This window comes from Myotis yumanensis, unplaced genomic scaffold, assembly GCF_028538775.1.
Source record: "Myotis yumanensis isolate MYYU_CA2020_CCGP unplaced genomic scaffold, mMyoYum1.0.hap1 SCAF_14, whole genome shotgun sequence".
Lineage (NCBI taxonomy): Eukaryota > Metazoa > Chordata > Mammalia > Chiroptera > Vespertilionidae > Myotis > Myotis yumanensis.
This window is the reverse complement of record NW_027223765.1, coordinates 42,023,821-42,044,477: the sequence shown is the minus strand read 5'-3', so window position 1 is coordinate 42,044,477 and position 20,657 is coordinate 42,023,821. Positions and strand designations below refer to the sequence as shown.

The window sequence follows — 20,657 nt, the reverse complement described above, 5'->3', positions numbered from 1 at the left end:
AAACATAAAGCTCAGAGTATCTGGCTACAATTTGGTGACACCTCTTTTATTTCCATGGTTCTCATTTTCACACTTATTTTCTCTGTATGGCAAGTGATACTGACTTTCTATTTTAATAATCACATTATCTAAATGTAAAAAAAAAATGAGTCCGATAAAATGAAATAAAATTAAGTGAACAATAGTACAGATGATAAGTGGAGTTGGTACAAGCATGCAGTTGGCATCTAATGACCTATTGATGGTAATGGCTAAGTTTATTGAGAAATTACTATGTGCCAGGTGATGTTCTGCTTTACATGGATTAATTTATTTAACAGTAAGACAAGACAAAAAACCAACAACACAACAACTATGAGGTAGAAGCAATTGTTATCTCTGTTTTGCAGATTAGTGAACAGAGGAGAGGACTGAGAAAACTGCCCAAATTGATCCAGGGCAGAAGGTAGCAGAGCCAAACTTTGAACTTGGCAATCTGGCTCCAGCATGTATATATTTAACTGCTCTGTGAAGTTTGGCCAATGAACAAAAGGGAGAAAGGTCTTTGGGGCAGGCTGAGATAGGCAGCACATGTGATTTAAATATGCCCAATAACTGCACCATCTCTAATTCTAATTGTCAGGGCCCAGTTACAATGGAGTGAGTCCAGCAAGTTCAATGGCGAGACTCATTTGGCTCTGGTCCTTTCTGGGGATGAAATGTTTGTTCCTTTGACAACTGTAGGGCACCCAAACTGATGTGGGGATAAACCGTTGAGACTATTTGCAACATGGCTATGGATTGGCAGAGGCTACTTGATGTGCTTTTGGGAAACACACGAATCTCTCTATATAAAAGCCTAAGCAACCAGCTGACCGGCCAGTAGCTATGATGCGCACTGACCACCAGGGGGCAGATGCTCAACACAGGAGCAGAAACCACAAGCATGGCAACATGGAACAGACTGATGAATCTCAGAGGGAAGGGGGGAGGGAGTGCAGGAAGAGATTAATCAAAGATCTTATATGCATACTAGAGGCCTGGTGCATGGATGTGTGCACTGGTGGGGTCCCTCAGCCTGGCTTGCAGAGATCAGGCTAAAACCGGCTCTCTGACACCCCCTGAGGAGTCCCGGATTGCAAGAGGATGCAGGCCAGGCCGAGGAACCCCACTGGTGCATGAATCCGTGCACCAGGCCTCTAGTTCTATATAATAAAAGGCTAATATGCAAATCAACCAAATGGCGGAACGACTGTCGCTATGACGCACACTGACCACCAGGGGGCAGACGCTTAACGCAGGAGCGGGCCTAAGCCATCAGTCCGACATCCCACGAGGGCTTCCGGATTGCAAGAGGGTGCAGGCCGGGCTGAGGGACAACCCGAGTGCACGGGTTTTGTGCATGGCGCCTCTCGTTATCATATAGAACCACAGCCACATTTACTCTAACGTGGTTTGTTATGAAGACCTTTGTCTGTAATACTTTGGAAAACACCACACATATTTGCCAATCTTTACTACTTATCTATGAAATTGCAAACCAACAACTCGGGCCTCCAGCAACCTAGTGAGTACTATTTTAACTCTCAGGCATTTAAGCTCCTTATCTTACACGGTTGTAGGCATACAAGGACCATGGTGCTAAGCCAGGCTGATTCTTTTTCCAGCAGGGAAAACTGGGGTTCAGAAAGCAAACATAGCCTGTCTTGATCCCACAGAGAGTGACTGCTCACCTTGATCATTATTTACTTAAACAGCCAAATCACTGCCACCTTCACAGCCAACACTCATTAGGTGCCAACACTCACTACATGCCGAACACCATGCTGGGCCCGGTGCATGGACGGGACGCTCACCATCATGTAGTGAGCAAGGACTGCTGCTCTCCTGTTTACAGACCAAGAACTTGGAGCTCAGACAACAGCGGGCGCTTGCCCCAGCCACACTGCTGGGAGCGGTGGTGCCCAGATACCCACTCTGCCACATCCCGGAGTCTGCTACACTCTTTGCCATCACACCACTCTCCCTCCCACCCCACTTACACTGGACGTCTATAGCCGAGGCCGCCATGACCCATCACTGGCGCACAATGAAGCCCCCACACAATTGAATATCTTTGATTTCCCCTTAGCAACAAATGTCCCTGATGAGAATAACCGACTCGAGTTCACAGTAATTACATGCAGACAATTGGGAATGAATAGAGTTGCCATTTGAAAAGCTTTCCTCTCCCTTTGTCTCTGCGGGGGCACCCCCATTCATAACCGGGTGCCGGCAAGCCCCTTCTCTTTGTGCAACTTCGCCCAAATGATACCTTTGTGATACTCAGCAGAAATCGCTTCCACAGTCCCCTCATTAAGGAAACGAAGCAGATGAACAGTGTAATTATGGATTCCATTTTTAGCGGAACAAAGATGTACGTCTCTCAGCTCAGGGTCTTTAGCTAGGGAGGGAATGGTACGTTCAAAATGAAGAGACCTTGTCAGTCAATGTAGTTATGTGCTCAGAACCCTCCTCTCCTTACACTGAGTCTAAGAATTACATTTAACAAAGATATCCATCTGATAGCAGCTCCACAGTGGAGTTTATTCACCCTCATTTGATTCGGTTTCTTCAGCTCTAAAATGGAAGTCACAGCCATGCCCAGCAGAGGGCTTTAGGCCTGAATGAGACAGTTTATGAGCAGCAGCCAAGGTGGCCGGGGGGCTCGCTCCACTGTCTGGCGGAGGTGGCAGGTCTTGGGTGAGGTCTGAGCCCACTCTCTCTTAGCTGTCTGACTTGGGTGTCTCAGAAAGGCTCAGGGACAGATCTAGCAGCCCCCACCTCTCAGGTAAGCTGAAGGGTCTGAAGGTAACCTGGTGCCAGCATTCTGCAAACGGAACAGCACTACACATGAGCACAACATGCATCCACAGTGTGATTATTGGACAAGGACTTTATCTAGAGTTTGTGGGGAAAGGTCTCATGGTGTGACAATGGAGTGAGGTAACTTGGAATTATTTATTAAGGACCTTTTTATAAAGCTTCCTGAAACAGATGCAGAGAGCTGAAATGCTGCCCACTGTTGGTACTGGTGCACATGGAAGCAGGGGAGAGGGGAGGTGAGATTTCAGACAGGGAACCTGCACACGTTTCTGTAAGCATCATGAGTTCAAAGCCCGCCGCCCCCTACGCTACACCTCACCCCTTGGTCTACGCTAGAGTTTCTCAATAGTGGCAGCACAGTAGTCCCCCCTTGTCTGTGATTTCAGTTACCCACGGTCAACCACAGTCCGAAGATATTAAATGAAAAATTCCAGAAATAAACAATTTGTGAGTTTTAACTTGCTCAGCATTCTGAGCAGTGTGATAAAATCTCACACAGCTCCATTTCATCTCACCTGAGACAGGAATCACCCCTTTGTCAGGTGTGTCCATGCTGTATACGCTACAGCCCATCAGCCATTTAGTAGCCATCTTGGTATCAGGGAGAGAGACCACATTCACATAACTTTTATTATAGTATATTGTTATAATTATTCTCTCTTATTGTTAGCTATTGTTATTAATATCTCAACGTGCCTAATTTATGAATTAAACTTTATCATAGTTATGTATGTATAGGAAAAACACAGGATATATAGGGTTTGGAACTATCCATGCTTTCAGGCATCCATTGGGGGTTTCAGAATATATCCCTTACAGATAAGGGGGGACTGCTCTATTGACATTTTCAATAATTCTTTGTTGTCAGCAGTTGTGTGCTATAGGGGAACGCTTAGCGGCATCCCTGACCTCTACCCACTAGATGTCAGTAGCACCCCCATCCCCAGCTGCCACAACCAAAAATGTCTCCAGATGTTGCAATGACCCATGGGAGGCGAAATCCCTCCCAAATGACTGGTACTCAGCAGAGACTCAAAAACTAATCGTCAGATTTGAAGGACCAGACCAGAGCCTGGGCTGATGCCTGTGGTGGCAGGCGTGGGGCAGGAAATCGCACCAGGGGAGGATGGGGAAGTGGGAATGGAGGCTGGCACGAGGAAGGAACACATCCTCCTCCTCACCTTGAAGCCCCACAGCAGGCAGGCACACGGTGTGAGGAGGAGCGCCAAACAAAAACCACAGAAGACAACAGCCCGTTGCCCTCAGCACTGAGCACACTCCCTAGCCAGGCCCCTTGGCCAAAACCCTCACCACCCCCCAGAACATGAGGACCACCCATCGCCCACGCCCACCTGCCATTCTTGCACACACCACCCTTTCATTCATCTCCCACAACCACATCATGTCTCCTGTTGTCTGTTGGCCAACTGGAGAAATCAAAGCCTAAAGAGACCACGTGATTCACCCAGAACCTCATGGCTAGCGAGTGGCACAGGAAGGTGCCCGACTCGGAAACCACAGCCCCTGCATTCAGGTGAAGCCGCCCCCAGAGCCAGGGCTGGTGGGGCGGGCTGGTGGTCTGTCCCTGGGCTCCAGTGCGCCAGAGATTGCAGCCCTTTAACTAACTTGCACCCATTCTCTTAGCCTCCATTGATCTGCCTTTTCTCTCTTTTAATCTCATTTATCTTTATTTTTACCACAAGTAGTAAAATTGTGGGAAAGCTAGTCAAATGCGAAAATAAAATTGAAAGAAAGATAACAAGCACCCATTTAGTAGGTTTCTTCTCATCTCTCTTTCCCAAATCACATACCATATTCTTTAAATGAGAAAATGTAGGTACACTTTTCTTTGGGGGTGCATGAGTCTCCTCCTTTTAATTCATATCTTGGTCTCTGCTCATTGGCTCGCCATTGGCATCCTGATTGTTGGTCCTATTTAACGCTACACTCTCCTCTCCCACCACTGAATGCTTTCGGGGGGCGGGGGGGCAGTATATACAGTTTTTCTATATTATTTTTTTCTTGTTATATTAATTAATTTCATGAGCATTTTCAAACCTGGTAAAAATTTTCAGGAGCAAGATCTTTTAAAAAGTTTTTTATGCCTTCCTGTGAACAAGTTGTAATTTAGCTTACAATGTCCCATAGTCCTAGCCGGTTTGGCTCAGTGGATAGAGTGTCCACCCTCAGATTGAAGAGTCCCAGGTACAATTCCAGTCAAAGGCACATGCCTTGGTTGCAGGTTCTATCCCTGGCCTTGGTCAGGGCCTGTGGGGGAGGCAACCAATTGATATGTCTCTCCCGTCCCTTTCATTCCCTCTAAAAATCAATGGAAAAATAGCCTCCAATGAGGATTAACAACATCAAAAAAAGGTCCCTATTGCTCATCATGTAAAGAGTTGCTGGTATTTGCAGTCCAAATTCCCTGCTGATGATCATCCTACATAGAATCCTTGGTTCCCATCTCAGTTTATTTCCTTAAGGCGAGGTCTGTAGAAGTGGGACTATGGGCACTTGCTGTCATTTGAAGATGGTACCAACCCGGCAGGAAAGGGCAAGGACCAAGCCCATGCACAAAGTGTCATCAGACAGTGTGTGTGGATGAAGGCAGAGCATCTGGGCCTGGTCCACGGGGCTGTCAGCTTCCCAGGACAGAACCGACCTGAACACACTTGGGTCACGTTCACTGTTATCCATGCTCGTGTATCTATGCATCGAACTCTGCATGTGTTGCTGCATCTCATACTCTAACAAGAACTTAGTGAGTTTCTGAATTTAGGAAAAATGGGCCTAAGTATAATTTACAAAGCTATGATGACAGTGACTATAATGGTCATACCTGGCCAAAAATAAAAAAGGGGGGGTATGTAGTAAGCAAAGATTGAGCACCAACTACGTATTTTTCTTACTGTGAGAAAACTGAGCCTTGCCCAGATCAGATAGCTTGTCAAATGTCAATCTTGGAGCCAGGACTCAATGCATACTGACCTAACTCTACAACTCATGACTATGAGAGCTTCTACTAATTACCACTCAAATCACTGAAGGCTTGGGGGCAGGAAAAGTTTTATGATTAGATTTCTATTTTGTGAAGGTAATTGAAACAAAACAGAGCAGTTATCTCTCCATTCAGCCTGAGAAGGCACTGTGACTGTCTCCCTCAGATTTCAGCACTGCCCAGCAGCTTCCTGATGACGTCACCTTGTAATGTATGACCTCTGTCTGTCTCCCTCAGATTTCAGCACTGCCCAGCAGCTTCCTGATAACGTCACCTGTGCAATGTATGACCTCTAAGCCTTAGTAAAGGACACAGGTCAAAGTGATTATTCAACATGGGCTGAATGAGGGTTGTGGAATTTTTGTCAGATTGGATGGCACTGCACTTAGCACAAAGGGTGCCTTTGCTGACAGAGCTCCAAATGCATCAGTTTGTCCTGAGTAGTTTTATGCGAGCACATCCCTGATGAAAAGCAGCCAGTGAACCCAGGGTTCATCACTCTGAGCTGGGAAGCCGACGCCAGTGGCTCCTTACCTTTAGCTGTCAGATCTGAGTGCCACCAACTGCAGAGGTTAAATTCCACCAGGAACCTAGAAGTGACAGAGAAGCCCAATGTTACTTGGCCATCCACACCCTGAATGGAAGAGTGACATGCGTTTCCCAGCACTGCTCACCTGCTTGGAAAGAGGGGCATCGCAATCTGGAGATAGCGACATGGCTGGTTCAGTGACCGCCCCCCTTCCACTGGCTTTACCTCGTATGTGAAAGGCTATTTTATCACCAAAGCCAACCGAACCCTGGAGTCAGGTTTTCCTAGACTCGAGGACTCTGCTGAGAAATATTCTGCTTCCTCGGCGAAAGAGTTTCTAGTTGTAGTCTGAGTCCATATAAAATTTTAGTCAACTTCTAAAGGGCTCCCCCTGCCCGGGTTCAGAAATACAAATAAAATATTCCATAACAGACTATGACCTGCAGCAATAAAGGAAGCTTTCAAAATTTATACTTCAATGCAAGCTTGTTCAGCCACGTGTGTGATGTGTGTGTGTGAGACGTGTGTGTGTGTGTGTGTGTGTGTGTGTAGGGACAGATGGGACAAATTTCTCTTTATGAAATTAGACCACAATGCACATTTTAAAAAATTGAAATTTCTCAAATGCTCATAAAGAATGCGAAAGTAATATAAATCCTCCTCCGAAATGAATGGACACAGACCATTTCTTTTTCAGGCACATGGCTAGTATCTCCAGCAACTTACTCTCAATAAAAGTCCCACTGGTATCTGTTATGGCATTTTCTGTCTCCTATGTACATGCAGAGCTTACTTCCTACTTAAATTATAAATTGTAAAATGAATGTAGGTTACATGAAAGCAAGAGAGAAGACAATGTCTGTTCACCAAATGGCAAGAAGTCTGCCGAAACCCACAGAGCTGGAACCCTAATGAAGAAAATGAGAATGGGAGAGTTTGGTGCAGCTTTGAGGATCTGGCCTCCATGCCATCCATGGAATCCCTCCTCCTGTGAGATGCAGTGTTTCTGTAACATATCCATCATCTCATCTGGAAGTCAAGCCTTTCACCTCTGTGCCATTTCACTCTGACCTGGGTCACCGATGCATCCAGCACCCTCCAAACAGGATGGCAATTTGACAGGGTCAACAATGAAATCACACCTGAGAAAAGCTCCAGCCGTGGCCCCTGATTGCACCGGCCCCACCCTTGTATGTGGCAAGACATCCGAGTAGCACAGTGGACAGCCCTGGCAATTTGTTCTTCAGACCACAGCCCACCCAGGCTGCGTTAACGGCAGCCAGACATCTATGTTAAATTTAACAGTGACCACAATAAATAAATTTGGTTTGTGTATTGCAAGCTGTTAGTCTGCTAAACAATGATATAAGGGCATAAGCAGTGACCGTGAATAACTTAATACAAGATAATTTTTGGTCTCAGCTTTCGGTACTTCGAGGTTTTCAATGCGATTATCTCAAAGTATTATGGATCTAACGGTTATTGAAAGCATGAAGTAGAGTCTCCCAATTCACTTAATAATACACAAGAAAAGCAGTCATTTTCTTTTAAATGTAGCAATTGTACTTACAAGACAAGTTCTGTCATTATCCATTTTACTGCAGCAAGGAAAGCATTATAAGGCTAAAGAGAAGAATTCAGGTCATTCAAAAAAAAAAAGTGTATCACACATAAAATTTGTAGTTTAACCTAAGGCTTTACATCAAGACAATGTTATTCTTGAGAGAGATTGATATTATATCAGGTTAAGAACCAGTGGTGCTCTAGCTAAAAAAAAAAAAAAAAAAAAAAAGAAAGAAAGAAAATAGTATCCCAAAACTAACATTTTAAAACTTTGAACTCTCCTGTAGTGAGAGGTGATTTACAAGTAAAATAAACGTGATCTAATACAGGGGTTATCTCTGGGAGGAAGAAGAAAGTTCAGCAAAGGATGCTTAGACCTTTGCCCTCAAGGGGCTAATATTGCACAGCCTAATGCTGAGGTGCTGGGATCACAGAACTAATTTCAAATTTACGCGGCTGCTTCTCGGAAAAATGATTCCCCGCTCGCCATCACTGTGTGTCATTCGTGGAAACAAGGAAAAATTGCATATAGTTGACTTTAATGCTGCCCATGATTTATGTAGGATTTAAGCTGCCTTTTCTCACACTTACATATTTGGACTTGAAAAAAAAAGATAACCATATAAACATGTGATTTTATCCTTGCAGAAAATCCCCTTCCCTCTATAAAAGAAGGCATTGACAGCCTAATCTTTATTTCAGAATATTTTAATTAAAAAAAGCAGTTGGGTTGTTTACTCTGTGAAATTTCCTATGTGGATAATTCAATTTCCTGGATTCTGGAAAGTACCACGTCTCCCCGTCAGTCAGTTCTTTGTACCCAGGTATGTCAGATATGTGAGTGGTGGGCAGATTTGAAAGACAGGCAAAGACACTGGCAAAGCCTGGGCTCCAGATGGCAGGTCCGGAAAAATCTCAGAATCCTTTGTGGTTGCATTTAGATATCAGCGAATTGAAATTCCAAATCCCACTTTCCTAAGTGAGGTCTGCTTAATCCTCCCTTCTGAGCATTTTGATGATAAAGACTAGAACTAGGAATGGGGGGATTATCTGGTTTTACATAAAACAAGAACCAATTTATATACCCCAAACCATTCTTGAAACTTCCCTATTTCAAACCAACCAGGAAATAAACAGAACAACCACCACCTACTGGGGTTGCTCGGAGCCCACTCCAATTTCAGACAGCATCTCTTGCTCTGATTTGAGTGTCTCACTGTCATTTCCTGAATCGCAGGGACCTCGGGATAAGGGTCAGATAAGGATAAGAACTATTAACTATTTCCTAAAACCAAATGTAACCTTGTAGTCCTGGGGATTTGCCATTACAATTCTTCGGGCTCAAAAAAATAATCATCTTTCTTTCAAAAGACCCAGGTTACCTGACCATGAGACAGTTCTGTCTTTGTATCTGCTGGGATGGATAGCGACCTTTCAGTGGTCCTGGTAGTGTGGTCCAGGAGGAGAGAAGGAAGAAAAGGATTAAGGAGGCTTTGGAGGAGGGGAGGGGCAGGCGCAGGGGCAGCTCACCCTGAGGCCAGGGGGAGGAACACTTGAGCATTTCCTGCCAGACACTGGCTCAATGTAAGGGGAAAGGGATGGATTATGTAAATACGGGATTAAAACATTTAAATACACATTATCATTCAGAAGGGTAAAGCCATTGAGCTTTTAAGCCTAATGATGAAAACATATCTTGGGAACTTTCTAAGTCTGGAAATAGTCTTGCTAAGGTTAGGGAAGTTGAGTTTGGAAAGAAAGGTTGATTCTCACTGAAAAGCAGTGTTTTCAAAATGTCCAAATTTTAGTTCCTAGTGGCCTCTCGAAAATTCTCTAGCTTCAAATCATTTCCTGCTCCCTCAGTATATGAGAACCATGTTAAATATTTAGTTTTTAAATAATCCCCGGGCAAGATTGTACATCTGCAAATGAGAAGGTGTGTATTTATATTTTAAAACCAAAATGACTCTTAAATTTTGTGCTTCAAACCAAATTTTAGGTTAATTTTTGGAATTTACAAAATAATAACATACAAGGGTTATGTTTATATACATATGCTAGACTATACTGAAGTATCTATATCTGGGTGTTGGGGTTTTTTTGTATGTGTGTTTTCAACTTATTGGTGGCCAAACTTACATTGCTTGCACATTATAAATTATATTTTAAAACTGGGAGTAGCCCTGGCCTGAGTGGCTCAGTTGGTTAGAGTATCGTCCTGTGTACCAAAAGGTCATGGGTTTGATTCCTGGTCAGAACACATGCTGGGGTTTAGAGTTTGATCTCTGGTGCGAGTGTGTATGGGAAATAACTGATCGATATTCCTCACATTGATGTTCTCCTCTCTCTCCCCGCCCCCCCCTTCTCTAAAGTCAATAAAAACATATTCTCTGGTGAGGGTTAAAAAAACAAACAAACCAACAAAAAACAATGAAAAAACAACAACAACTGGGAGGAAATTATAGCAGTTAATTCCGGCAGTCAGAAAGCCATGTTCTAATGCTATAATAGCTATGTTGATTGATCCTCAACTGTGACATCAGCCATGGAAACAGCGCCAGGGAAATGATGTTGAAGGTCAGTGGCAGCATGATTAGGGGTGAGGATCTATTACCAAAATGTGAATTTGGCCCTGGCTATAGTGGCTCAGTGGTCAGAGTTATCAGTCTACAGTTCGATTCCCAGTCAAGGGCACTTACCTCGGTTTGATCCCCACCCCCACCCCCCACAGTTGGGGTGCCTGTGGGAGGCAACTGATCCATGTGTCTCTCCCACATCGATGTTTTTCTCTCTCTCTCTCTCCCTCCCTTCTACTCTCTCTAAAAATCAATGGAAAAAAATGTCCTCTGGTGAGGATTGAAAGGGAAAAAAAGTGAATCTGTTCATAGGCTAACAGCTCTGTTACAAACCGAAAGGAAGATTTCTGTTGAACCAAACTAAATTCTCTTTTATATCATAAGAAAATCCTCAAAACTTCTCCCTTTTCCTACCCATCAAAAGGGGGCTGCTGCAGACATCAAAGACTTTAGATGTGTTTGTCATTCATATAATCACTAAATTTGGCTTTAAACATAAGTGACTTTGCTCATCCAGTAAAACCAGCAAATACTTTCACACATTGCTGGTTTGGAAAAGATAGCTTGATTACCCCAACGGAAAAGGTCTGCTGGGAGGGAGGCAGCCCGTGCAGCTGCTTGCTGGGTGACTGGCTGTACTTACATCCAGGAGGCCCCGGGCGGCGTCGCTGCTCTCCTTGTTGGCCCTGCACATGGCCTGGTAGTCATAGAGGGTGATTCTGCAGGAGAGAATGGAAAGGAGCTTCAGGAAGTGGGAAAACACAGGAACCACGTGATGCTGTGCTCGGCAAGGTGAACTGTCACTCACACTACGTCAGGGTAGCAGTGACGAACGCCAATCAGTGCAGGCCTAGCAAGGACGACAGGATGGCCAAGGGGACCCGGGTTGTGCCACCCACAATGTGCCTTTGGGGATATTGATTTTAAGATGTTTCTAAAGAAACAAAAGACTCAGAAAGAACCTCTGACCTGCCTTCTTCCTGCCCAGGGGAATTCAGATGGAAAGGCCGGCTTCCGGAAGGGCATCAGCATTCTCACCTCAGCCTGTATGCATTGAGTAACAGACGGGAAGGATCCGGGCAACAGCCGTTCTGCAGGGGAGACCCTCTGTCCCCTTGTTTCTGGGTTGCCTAGCAGGGATTCATTTGCCCTGTGTCCTCTCTTTCTCATCTTCCTGTCAATTACCCACCTCCCCTGGGAATTCACAGACCCCTGCCCCCTTCTTCACTGTCGAGAATGGCACATAAACCTCAACTGTCCAATGAGTTTTGGGTCACATTCTTATAGACCCCTGAATGTACATGCGCATAATACACTTTGGACAGTTTCTCCTGTGAATCTGCTTCTGTTCATTTAATCATTAGCCCAGCCAGAAGAACTTAGCAGGTGGAGGAAAGTTTATATTTTTTCAGCCCTCCCCCCAGAAACATGGCAACTTCCAGGACTGGAGACACAGGCATGTTGCTCTTGCATAACCACAGAACCAGCTCAAAATGCTCCTCTCCTATTTAATGAGATGCTGAGTTGCTTTTCAGAGACAACAGACCAAAAAGGCACATCATGCAGCCGAAAGCAAGCATAGAGGAGAGAACTTTGGCCTCCAGCTGCACTGGAACCAAAGCCCCACCCCATGACCCCCAGCCCCCATCTCCCAAGAAACCAAAGGGCCAGGACATACTAGTAACCGCAACTTGAACACCAGAACTCCTTCAGAAGCAGAGGGTCTGTTGTCTAGGAACGTCCCCTACTGATGCCCCTCACTAGAAGTGGCCAAGCTCCAAGGTCCGCCAATTAAAACTTGCCCTCATACCCTTAAAAACCCACTCCGAACCCTGGAGTTGGTGCTTCCGTTTTCCTGGGTGGCACTATTCATAATAAAACTGTCCATCTTTCTCCACTGCAATTCTCAGTGGTTAGTGTTTGCCCCTCCTAGTGCTGGGTGGACAAATTCATTTTGGTCTGTGACACTTGGAAATTGAAAAACACAGGGAATAAAGGTATTGGGGTGGTGAGGGGATAGGAGAACCCCCCCACACTGATGAGACAGTCATTCTGGTTTGTCAAGGATGCTGTGTGTAAACCAGGATACCCACCAGGAAATAGGCTGCTCTGAACTGCATTCTGAGCCCCGGATGGAATGCCCTTTGGCCATGTATGTCTCCAAGGTGGAGTGGAGCTGGGAGGGGCCAGCTTGGATTAAGGAACATTGGGATCCTGTCGTTCTCAATCACTAGGGGACATGCCTGGACCAACACCAGCCCAGCACTTTGACAATGTGTTGGAAACCATCTGGCCCCTTGGTTGTAATTCCCACCCCCTACCACCTCCATAACAGTGAGTATATTCTTACTTTTGAAATCAGTGCTGTTTATGACATAAGAAAGTAGACATTTTTTTTCTCCATTGATGATAAAAGCATAGCTTTTGTCCCAATTATGACCTATATTCAGAAGTTCTACTTTACAATTGTTTCAGATGTTTTAATTTCCCACCAACAGCTCTACCAAGTACAGGATAATGACGGTTTCTAGTAGCAAGTTAACTGCTATTAGATGGAGCCAACACCCTCTCCCCAAGGAGATGTGCAGCTCATCCTCCCCGCAGGCCCCCTCCCCGACGCCAGGCACCCCTCAGGAGCGGAACTTAAAGTCCAGCCTGGGTTACACAGCAGCTGCCTGACGACACGTTAGCACCGCGATGCTACGTGAACATCTACATGACTGCAAGGAATTCGCCCCACAGGAACCCCTTCCAAAGTAATGCAGTGCTTTACGCGGAGCATACTCAGTGTGGTGCTGGCAGTGAGCGACCAGCCACGTCTCTGGCTTGGGGAAGTCCCCAGACTTCTCACAGCCATCACCAGCTGCCCTGAGGGTGACCCAGCCACAGAATCGACTGTGGACCACAGTGGACAACCCTAATGGGTCCCTGCCTGGCCCACCATGCCACAGTCGGCAAACTCGCCCATGGGATTTCTACAGGATTTCGCAAGAATTACTGTTGGCTTCATCCTTCTCCTTGGCCCAACTCTGTCTGTACTTGGGCCGGAGCTGGGGTGAGAGGCAGCAGAGGTTGAGTGGAGCGTGTGAGGGCCTGGGCCTTGGTTTCAGGGGTTGCTTCTGCCATTTATCCGGGGTGGGATCTTGAGCAGGTTGCTTACCCTCTTCTGGGGCTTCATTTTCTCTTATAAAATGACTCGCGGAGATATTCCAGGATTTAAATGATCAGGCACGAGGAAGTATACTGGAATGTGGTGACCTAGCCTGTTATGATCCTTGTGACAGAAAGCCTATTTTTTTGTTGTTAGCATTTGGGCTCTTAAAACTCCTTTAGATGGAGTAAATACCTTCTGGTTCCCGAAGTTCCAAGTGACAGCAGTGTGACCTAATTGTTAAAATGCCAGCTTTGAAGTCAGTGACACCAGAGTTCAAATCCTAACTCATCTACTTATTACAATGTTTTGTGTGTGTGTGATCTTTTTTTTTTTTTTACCTTTCTGGTGCCTCAGTTTCCTCATCTGTAAAGGCTGAGAATCACGCACAGCTGCCTTTCACGGTGGTCGCGGTGATTCACTGAGGTTACATGCACTGCAATTAGCACAGTGCACGATACAGAGGAATTGTCCGGCAGAGGGCAGGGCTGCTGTGATGTACTTGCATGGTGTTCACTGCCATTATTAATTACTGGGGCTGGTGTTTAATGCGATGGGAATTGACTCAGGCTTTTTCCAGCTGGTGGGAGGATGGACAGGCCTCCTCATTTTCTTAGTTCCTTGGTGCACATGCCAGGATGTAAAATTCACACGTCACTGCAGTGCCAGGCACCCCAAGAAGCTGTGTGGGGTCATCAAGAGGTGACACAGGGACTTCTGCTCCTGGGCTTCTAAGCTGAGGGCTAGGAGAACAACAGCCAGTATCTTTTGAGCCACAACGAGCGAGGTACTCTTCTAAACCCTGCAAGATAGTTTCCTAACCAGCCCATTTCTCAGCGATGCAAGCCAAACCTCAGCCAGCCTAGCCATGTGCTGGGGTTCACCTGCCTCACCTGTGGCAGGGCCAGAATCAGATGGGGCCCAGCTGTACCCACCTCGCTCTGCTCAGCAGCAGGCCCTGACAGGTTCCAGGAAATGCTTGGAATTCAGTCCTGTGCCCCATCCCAGAGTCTCTTTGGAATGTCACAGGAAGTGCTGCCCAAGATAAGGTCTCCTTACCAATGTCCAGAGTCAACTTTCAAACCCCAGCTGAGGGGCTGTGGTGGGGTCACTGGGCCAGGCGGGACCAGCTGGCCTGCCGGGGAGAGCCCTTGCCCTAGCAACCGCCCTGACAGCCAGATGGCAGGAAGCTCAGGGTTCTCCCGGGATCACTTTCAAAGGCCGTAGTTTACATGTCGGGACCAAAGTCAATTGCTCCGAGGCAGCCTCCCGGCCAGGGTTCCCGCCTTTCATTTCTCCAGGCAGCTCTCCGGATCCCGGATCCCGTGGCCATCGAGGAGGTCACAAAACCAGCCTCCCCTGCCTTCTCCACACTTAGCCAGCTTTAACTAGATGTTACAGAAAGAGAGACTTCCAGATTATTACCCTTTTTGAAGTGATTCTGTTACTGTTTTAAATGACTCCATTTTGTGGCTACCTGTATCCTGTTCGGCTGATTATAGTTAAAGAACATGATAATTGCCTGCTTTCATTTGGCTCTAAAATAAGCCCGGAGCATTGGGCCCAGCCCAAGCGCGGTGCTGCTTTGCTGCCCTCAGCAGGGGAGTTCATCCTCAGACAGATAACATGCCTGAATCCCCATGACCTCACCGGCAGCCCCTTCAACCGCGGCCTGCAGCCCCAGACCTTATCTCCAGCATCGCTGGGCTCCCAGCCGGGTTGCTTTGAAACTGTGACGGAAGGCAGATATGGTCTGTGAAGAAGAAACTCAAAGCCAGGCAAACAGCCTGGGCACCCAGTGCTCCGGCACCAGGTGAGCCTCAGACGAGGCCCACGGCCTTACGACTTGTTTTCAACTTCTTTGCTGATTCTGCTCTTTTCCAACTAAACAAACACCACGACCAAGAAAAATATTTCTTCTAGGAACTAGACGGTCGAGTTCCAAAGGCTCATGCTCAGCTACTTTAGGCTTGTTAGCAACTGTAGGAACTGGCATTTATGAAACACCTACTGTGTGCCCAGGAGGCCAGGTACTTTACCTCTAATGACTCAGGGGGTTAGCTCACTTTGGCTAACTGGTTACCTAAACACCAATCTGGAATTAGCTTAATGTTTGCAAATACAGCCCTAAAAGCAGGACAGGGAGGCATTTGACACAGAGACCCGCCGTGGGGTGACTTTAAGCCATTCGGAATCTAAAGTTATGAGAAGCAAAGTGACTCACTAGGGTAGCGTGTGAAACGATGTGTTCTTTGTCGAGCTGTAAAACATGTTCTCTGGGGCTGCTTTCGACTTACCAGTGGTGGGCATGGAGCAGGAACAGAGGGCATTCTTAACAATGGGGCTGGGGCCACGGAAGCCTTCTTGCTCTTGACCTCTCTGAAAGCCAGGGGAGTGGGAAGCCCAGTCTTGTGATTCGAGGGCCAAACAGGTGCTCTGCCTGCTCCCCTCCTGGCAGCGGTCACCACGTCCTCGGAGCGCGCCCTGTCCTTGAGGACCAGCAGAGCACGGCCAACAGCAGAGGTGCTGAGTGTGCACAGCCGGCCCGCTGCCGTGAACGCTGGGACTGGAAATCACTAAAACAAATCTGGTGTGAGCACCTGTCATTAGCGGAGAATTAGCATCACGTGGCTGCATGGCCAGGTGCCCACGCTCAGGGTGCTGGCGTCACTCAGGGTCCAGTGCAGAACCCTGAGAGGGGGGCCCTGAGAAAAGCCTCACTCGTTCTACAGATTAAGCAGAGGGTCTATCAGCACCACGTGTTTTTCATTGGCAGGTGCTGATAATATTTAAAAAAAAAAGTTGCAGATACTGATCACGTCAGCGTCTCACTCAGGTAATAAAAGCAGCAACACGAAGATATGAGCAATTACTTTCTGCATTCGCTCTGATGTCAGGGGCATGGTTATGTTTCACAGGCGAGGACGCGAGGCTCGGGAGGTGAGGTCACCACTCCAAGGTTATTACAGCACTGCTAAGTGGGGCGGCTGGGATTTCGCTGTAGGTCTCTTGTCCTTTAAAGCTGAGCATTTAAACTGCTTCTCAAGCAAGGATCCTCACAGGATAACCTAAGGGTCTCATGTGAACAGGTCTCAGCCGAAGTGTCTAGCAAATGGGATGTCCACTTACTCCCCATTTCCAAGGCCACTTGTGAACGAACATGCTGGTTGCCATTTGTTTACAATAGCAACTCTCAGCCCTGCCTGCCCTTTAGAATCACCTGGAAAAGGTAAAGAAAAAAAAGTATATACATGCTGATGCCCAGGCACCCCCATGATTTCATTAATCAGGGCTAGGAACCTGGTATCAATTTTTTTGTTTGTTTTTTTTTAAACTCCCCCAAAGAGTTCTGATATACAGCCAGGGTTGACAGCTGTAACTTTTAGAATGGGACGTACCCACTTGCTAGTTATTTCTTGTGGGTTTGTTTTTCCTCCTCTTACAGGCAGGAACTAGAACTCATACAAGTCGGCAACTCCTCCCATGGCCGGGTACCAGTCTGGACATAGTTAGGGGTGTGTTATGAGGTGACCTGTGTCCCTCGGAAAGTATAAGTTGAAGTTCTAACCCCCAGTACCTGAGAACGAGGCTGCATTGGAGACAAGGTCTTAAGAGATGTGATTACATTAAAAGGAGGCCCTTGGGGTAGATTCTACTCTGATTTGACTGGAGTCCTTCTAAGACAGTGGTTCTCAACCTTGGCTGCACATTAGAATCACCTGGGAATATTTTTTAAATCCTGATTTCTGGGCCTCATCCTCCGGAGATTCTGTTTCTTTGTTATGGGGTGGGGCCACAACATTAGTAACAAAGAAACAGAATTTCCGGAGGATGAGGCCCAGAAATCAGGATATTAAAAAGATTCCCAGGTGATTCTAATGTGCAGCCAAGGTTGAGAACCACTGTTCTAAGAAGAGGAAATTTGGATATAAAGATCATCTTGTCCAGGACTGAGGCCTCAGGGGAAACCAGACCTGTGGACACATTAATATTGGACTTCCAGCCTCTGGAACTGTGAGAAAATAAATAGGCCACCCGATATTTTGTTATGGCAGCCCTAGCAGACTAATACAGGTACATGCTTCACTCACCAACTAGATAGGTGCCACCTGCAGACCTCAAGGGAGGACCTCTAATCATCCTTGAGGGCAGCAGTGATTTGATAAACAATGTGAGTCGCCCAGAGCCAAGACCAGAGTCTCCTCTGAAATAACGTGGCCCCAGAGAGCCTACGAAGCCTCCAGAATTCTGGGTCAAAGGATAACATGCATGGGGGCCCTGGAGGTGCACCCAGCCAGCAGCTCATTTACCTGCCTCTTCCATGAAAATTAGCTTGGCTTGTTAAAGAGAAGGGGAAAATGGAATCATGATTAATCCCACAAAGAAAAGATTAAATTTCTTTTGCTTCTTTGAGTAAGAAATAGAAGGAAACAGCTGAATTGTGCTTTGGGAATCAGTTAATGCAAAGCCCATTTGAGGCTATAAACTTGGATGTTGGGGGAGCTTCCTTGGGCTCTGCCAAGTTCATGAAGCCATGTCGGCATTTCACAGCAACTACACCACAGTAATGCCTGCGCTGCACTTAGCACAGTGTGTTGCTCATACCTGAGGCTCAGTATATCAGTACCTAGGAGTGTTGGTGTTGCCGTTAATACCATGAATGAAACCCAATAGGTGTTATTGAGTGATTCTGCTTTCATTGTGTGGGATCAAGCATCATGGACAGAAGAGCTAGATGATGGCTGTGACCATTTGTGTTCAGGACTATGCTGGGCATGTGGGGTGTGGGGGAAACTAGAAGCTGTGAACACAGCCTCAACTCTGGAAGATTTTCAGAGTGGATATCACAGGAGGCCGGGTGCAATATTTTAAAGGACTTGTGTGTTCGGGAGCAAATTGGGGGAGGCTGGCTGTGGCAGAGATTATCATAGTTTGCCAATATCCATTCACTTCTCTGTCAAGCTGAACTCTGACTTTTCAATATGCACATTTTCCAGGTTCCTGTGTAGCTAGGTGAGGTCATGAGATCAAGCAGATGTATTGTATGGGAGTAAATATTTTAATAAATATAACTTTAATTAATAAACAAAATATATTAAAATAAATTTTAATAATGGTTTTTACTTGGCCTTTTGGACCTCCCTAAGTCCTCCTTCTGCCAACGGAGAGTGCAGATGTGATGGCTGGATCTCAGCAGCTATCTTGGACCATGAAGTAATCTTGAAATTAAAAGCCAACTTGGAGGACAGTAGAGAAGAAAAGATGTACTCATTCATCCATGATGACTGCATGAAGCCCCCAAACTAGTATTTTCAGACTATCTTCACATAAAAGAGAAAAAGACTCCTATGTTCTTTAACTCCTTGGTATTTTGTAATTTCCTATCATTTCTAGTAGAACCAGCTACTAATTGATCCATTGGACTCCACGTTTGGTTGAGAAACGTTCTTTCCCTATCTCCTGAAGCCAAACAAGCCTGAATGTGAATAACTATCACTGCAGAAAATACTTAGTCTGCTCCAGCGATGGGAAGGATAAGTAGTGATGAACCAACTATGGTTTAGAATCTGGAATCCAAGAGACACGAGTTCAAACTCCATCTCCCTCCCTCACTGCTGTGCATGAACTTGGACAAGTTACTAAAATGCCTGGAGCCTCTACTTCCAGGTCCTCTTTTGTCAGGTGTATATAATGGTAGCAGTTATTTCATGGAATTGTTGTGGGATTAATGGAGGCAATGCTTGGAAATGCTGGAATAATGGCTTGCCTGTAGATCAGTGGTTCTCAGCCTTGGCTGCACATTAGAATCACCTGGGAATCTTTTTAAAATCCTGATTTCTGGGCCTCATCCTCTGGAAATTCTGCTTCTTTGTTACTAATGTTGTGGCCCCACCCCATAACAAAGAAACAGAATTTCTGGAAAATGGGGCCCAGAAATCAGGATTTTAAAAAGATTCCCAGGTGATTCTAATGTGCAGCCAAGGTTGAGAACCACTGCTGTAGATAGTATTCAATGCATCAGACATGCTGTCATTCTGAGGAAGATGAGGGCAGCTATTGTTTTGCTGTAATCAGGCATCCTCAAGCAGCAGCGTTAGGATGTTAAAGAGCGGTGCGTGGAAATCTCAGTCTCTGCACTCCAGAAGGCTTGGCCCAGAAACACAGTTGTCCAAGCCAATCTGTCTTCTTGTCCCTTCGACACCACCTTTGACAAAGCATACTTCTGTGGCCACAGTCAGGTCAACAGGAAGCCAAGAAGCCATTACATTCATTACATGAGTTGTTGAGTATCAGACATCAGCAGGGCAGTCGGCATTAAAGGAAAGCAGACGTCCAAACATAACAGACTGCTCTTTTCGCACTCTCTAGACTCCAAGGCCAGGGCATTTGCTGAATTGCAATGTAATTACCAAGGACAGGGAAAGCTCCCAAGTCACCGCCTGTCGCTGAGCCGGGGCAGCTCCATCATACAGAGACAGGGTAGACATGGTCCAAGCTTTGAATTCTACTTGATGGGTCACCTTTCTAGAAAGGCAACCGAAATAGCAGAAGGAGCCACCCAGGGGATTCTATACAAGTCAACTCCATTAATGAATGTGAGAAGGACAAGGTGTCCCACAGGGAATGTATGAACGGTCTCATGAGGGTGAAAGCCTAGGCATATTGCACCAAGGACATAAAACAAACAAAATAAAACAAAACAGAAAAGACACAGCCAAGAGAGATAGGAACCCAAGGCAAAAACAAAGTATTAAGCAAGCAGTTCGTTTCTCCATAAGCCAAAGGCCAGGTGTGCCCAATTGGCCTTTCCTTCCTTAAGCTTAATTAGATACACAAAGAACAAGGGAAGACCCCTTGGCAGAAACCACAAGAATGTTTGTTAAATGCATGCATTATTACATTTCAGTTCTATGTTGCTACAGAGAACACTGAAATGTAGTGAGTTAAAGTTGTCCAAATTCAAACAGCTCTGAAGTGGGCAGCATCTAGACTAGG

At 46.0% G+C, this 20,657-nt stretch overlaps 1 protein-coding gene across 2 annotated transcripts in view; it reads right to left on the bottom strand.

Moving 5' to 3' along the window:
• CACNA2D3 (calcium voltage-gated channel auxiliary subunit alpha2delta 3) overlaps positions 1–20,657 on the bottom strand; it is an 812,027-nt gene that overhangs the window by 57,945 nt on the left and 733,425 nt on the right. For both annotated transcript variants that reach the window (XM_070390783.1, XM_070390784.1), the window contains 3 exons: positions 11,154–11,229; positions 7,942–7,994; positions 6,377–6,432 (listed from right to left, as the gene is read on the bottom strand). In XM_070390783.1, coding sequence (XP_070246884.1) covers positions 6,377–6,432; positions 7,942–7,994; positions 11,154–11,229 — 185 coding nt within the window. The remainder of the gene's footprint in view (positions 1–6,376; positions 6,433–7,941; positions 7,995–11,153; positions 11,230–20,657) is intronic.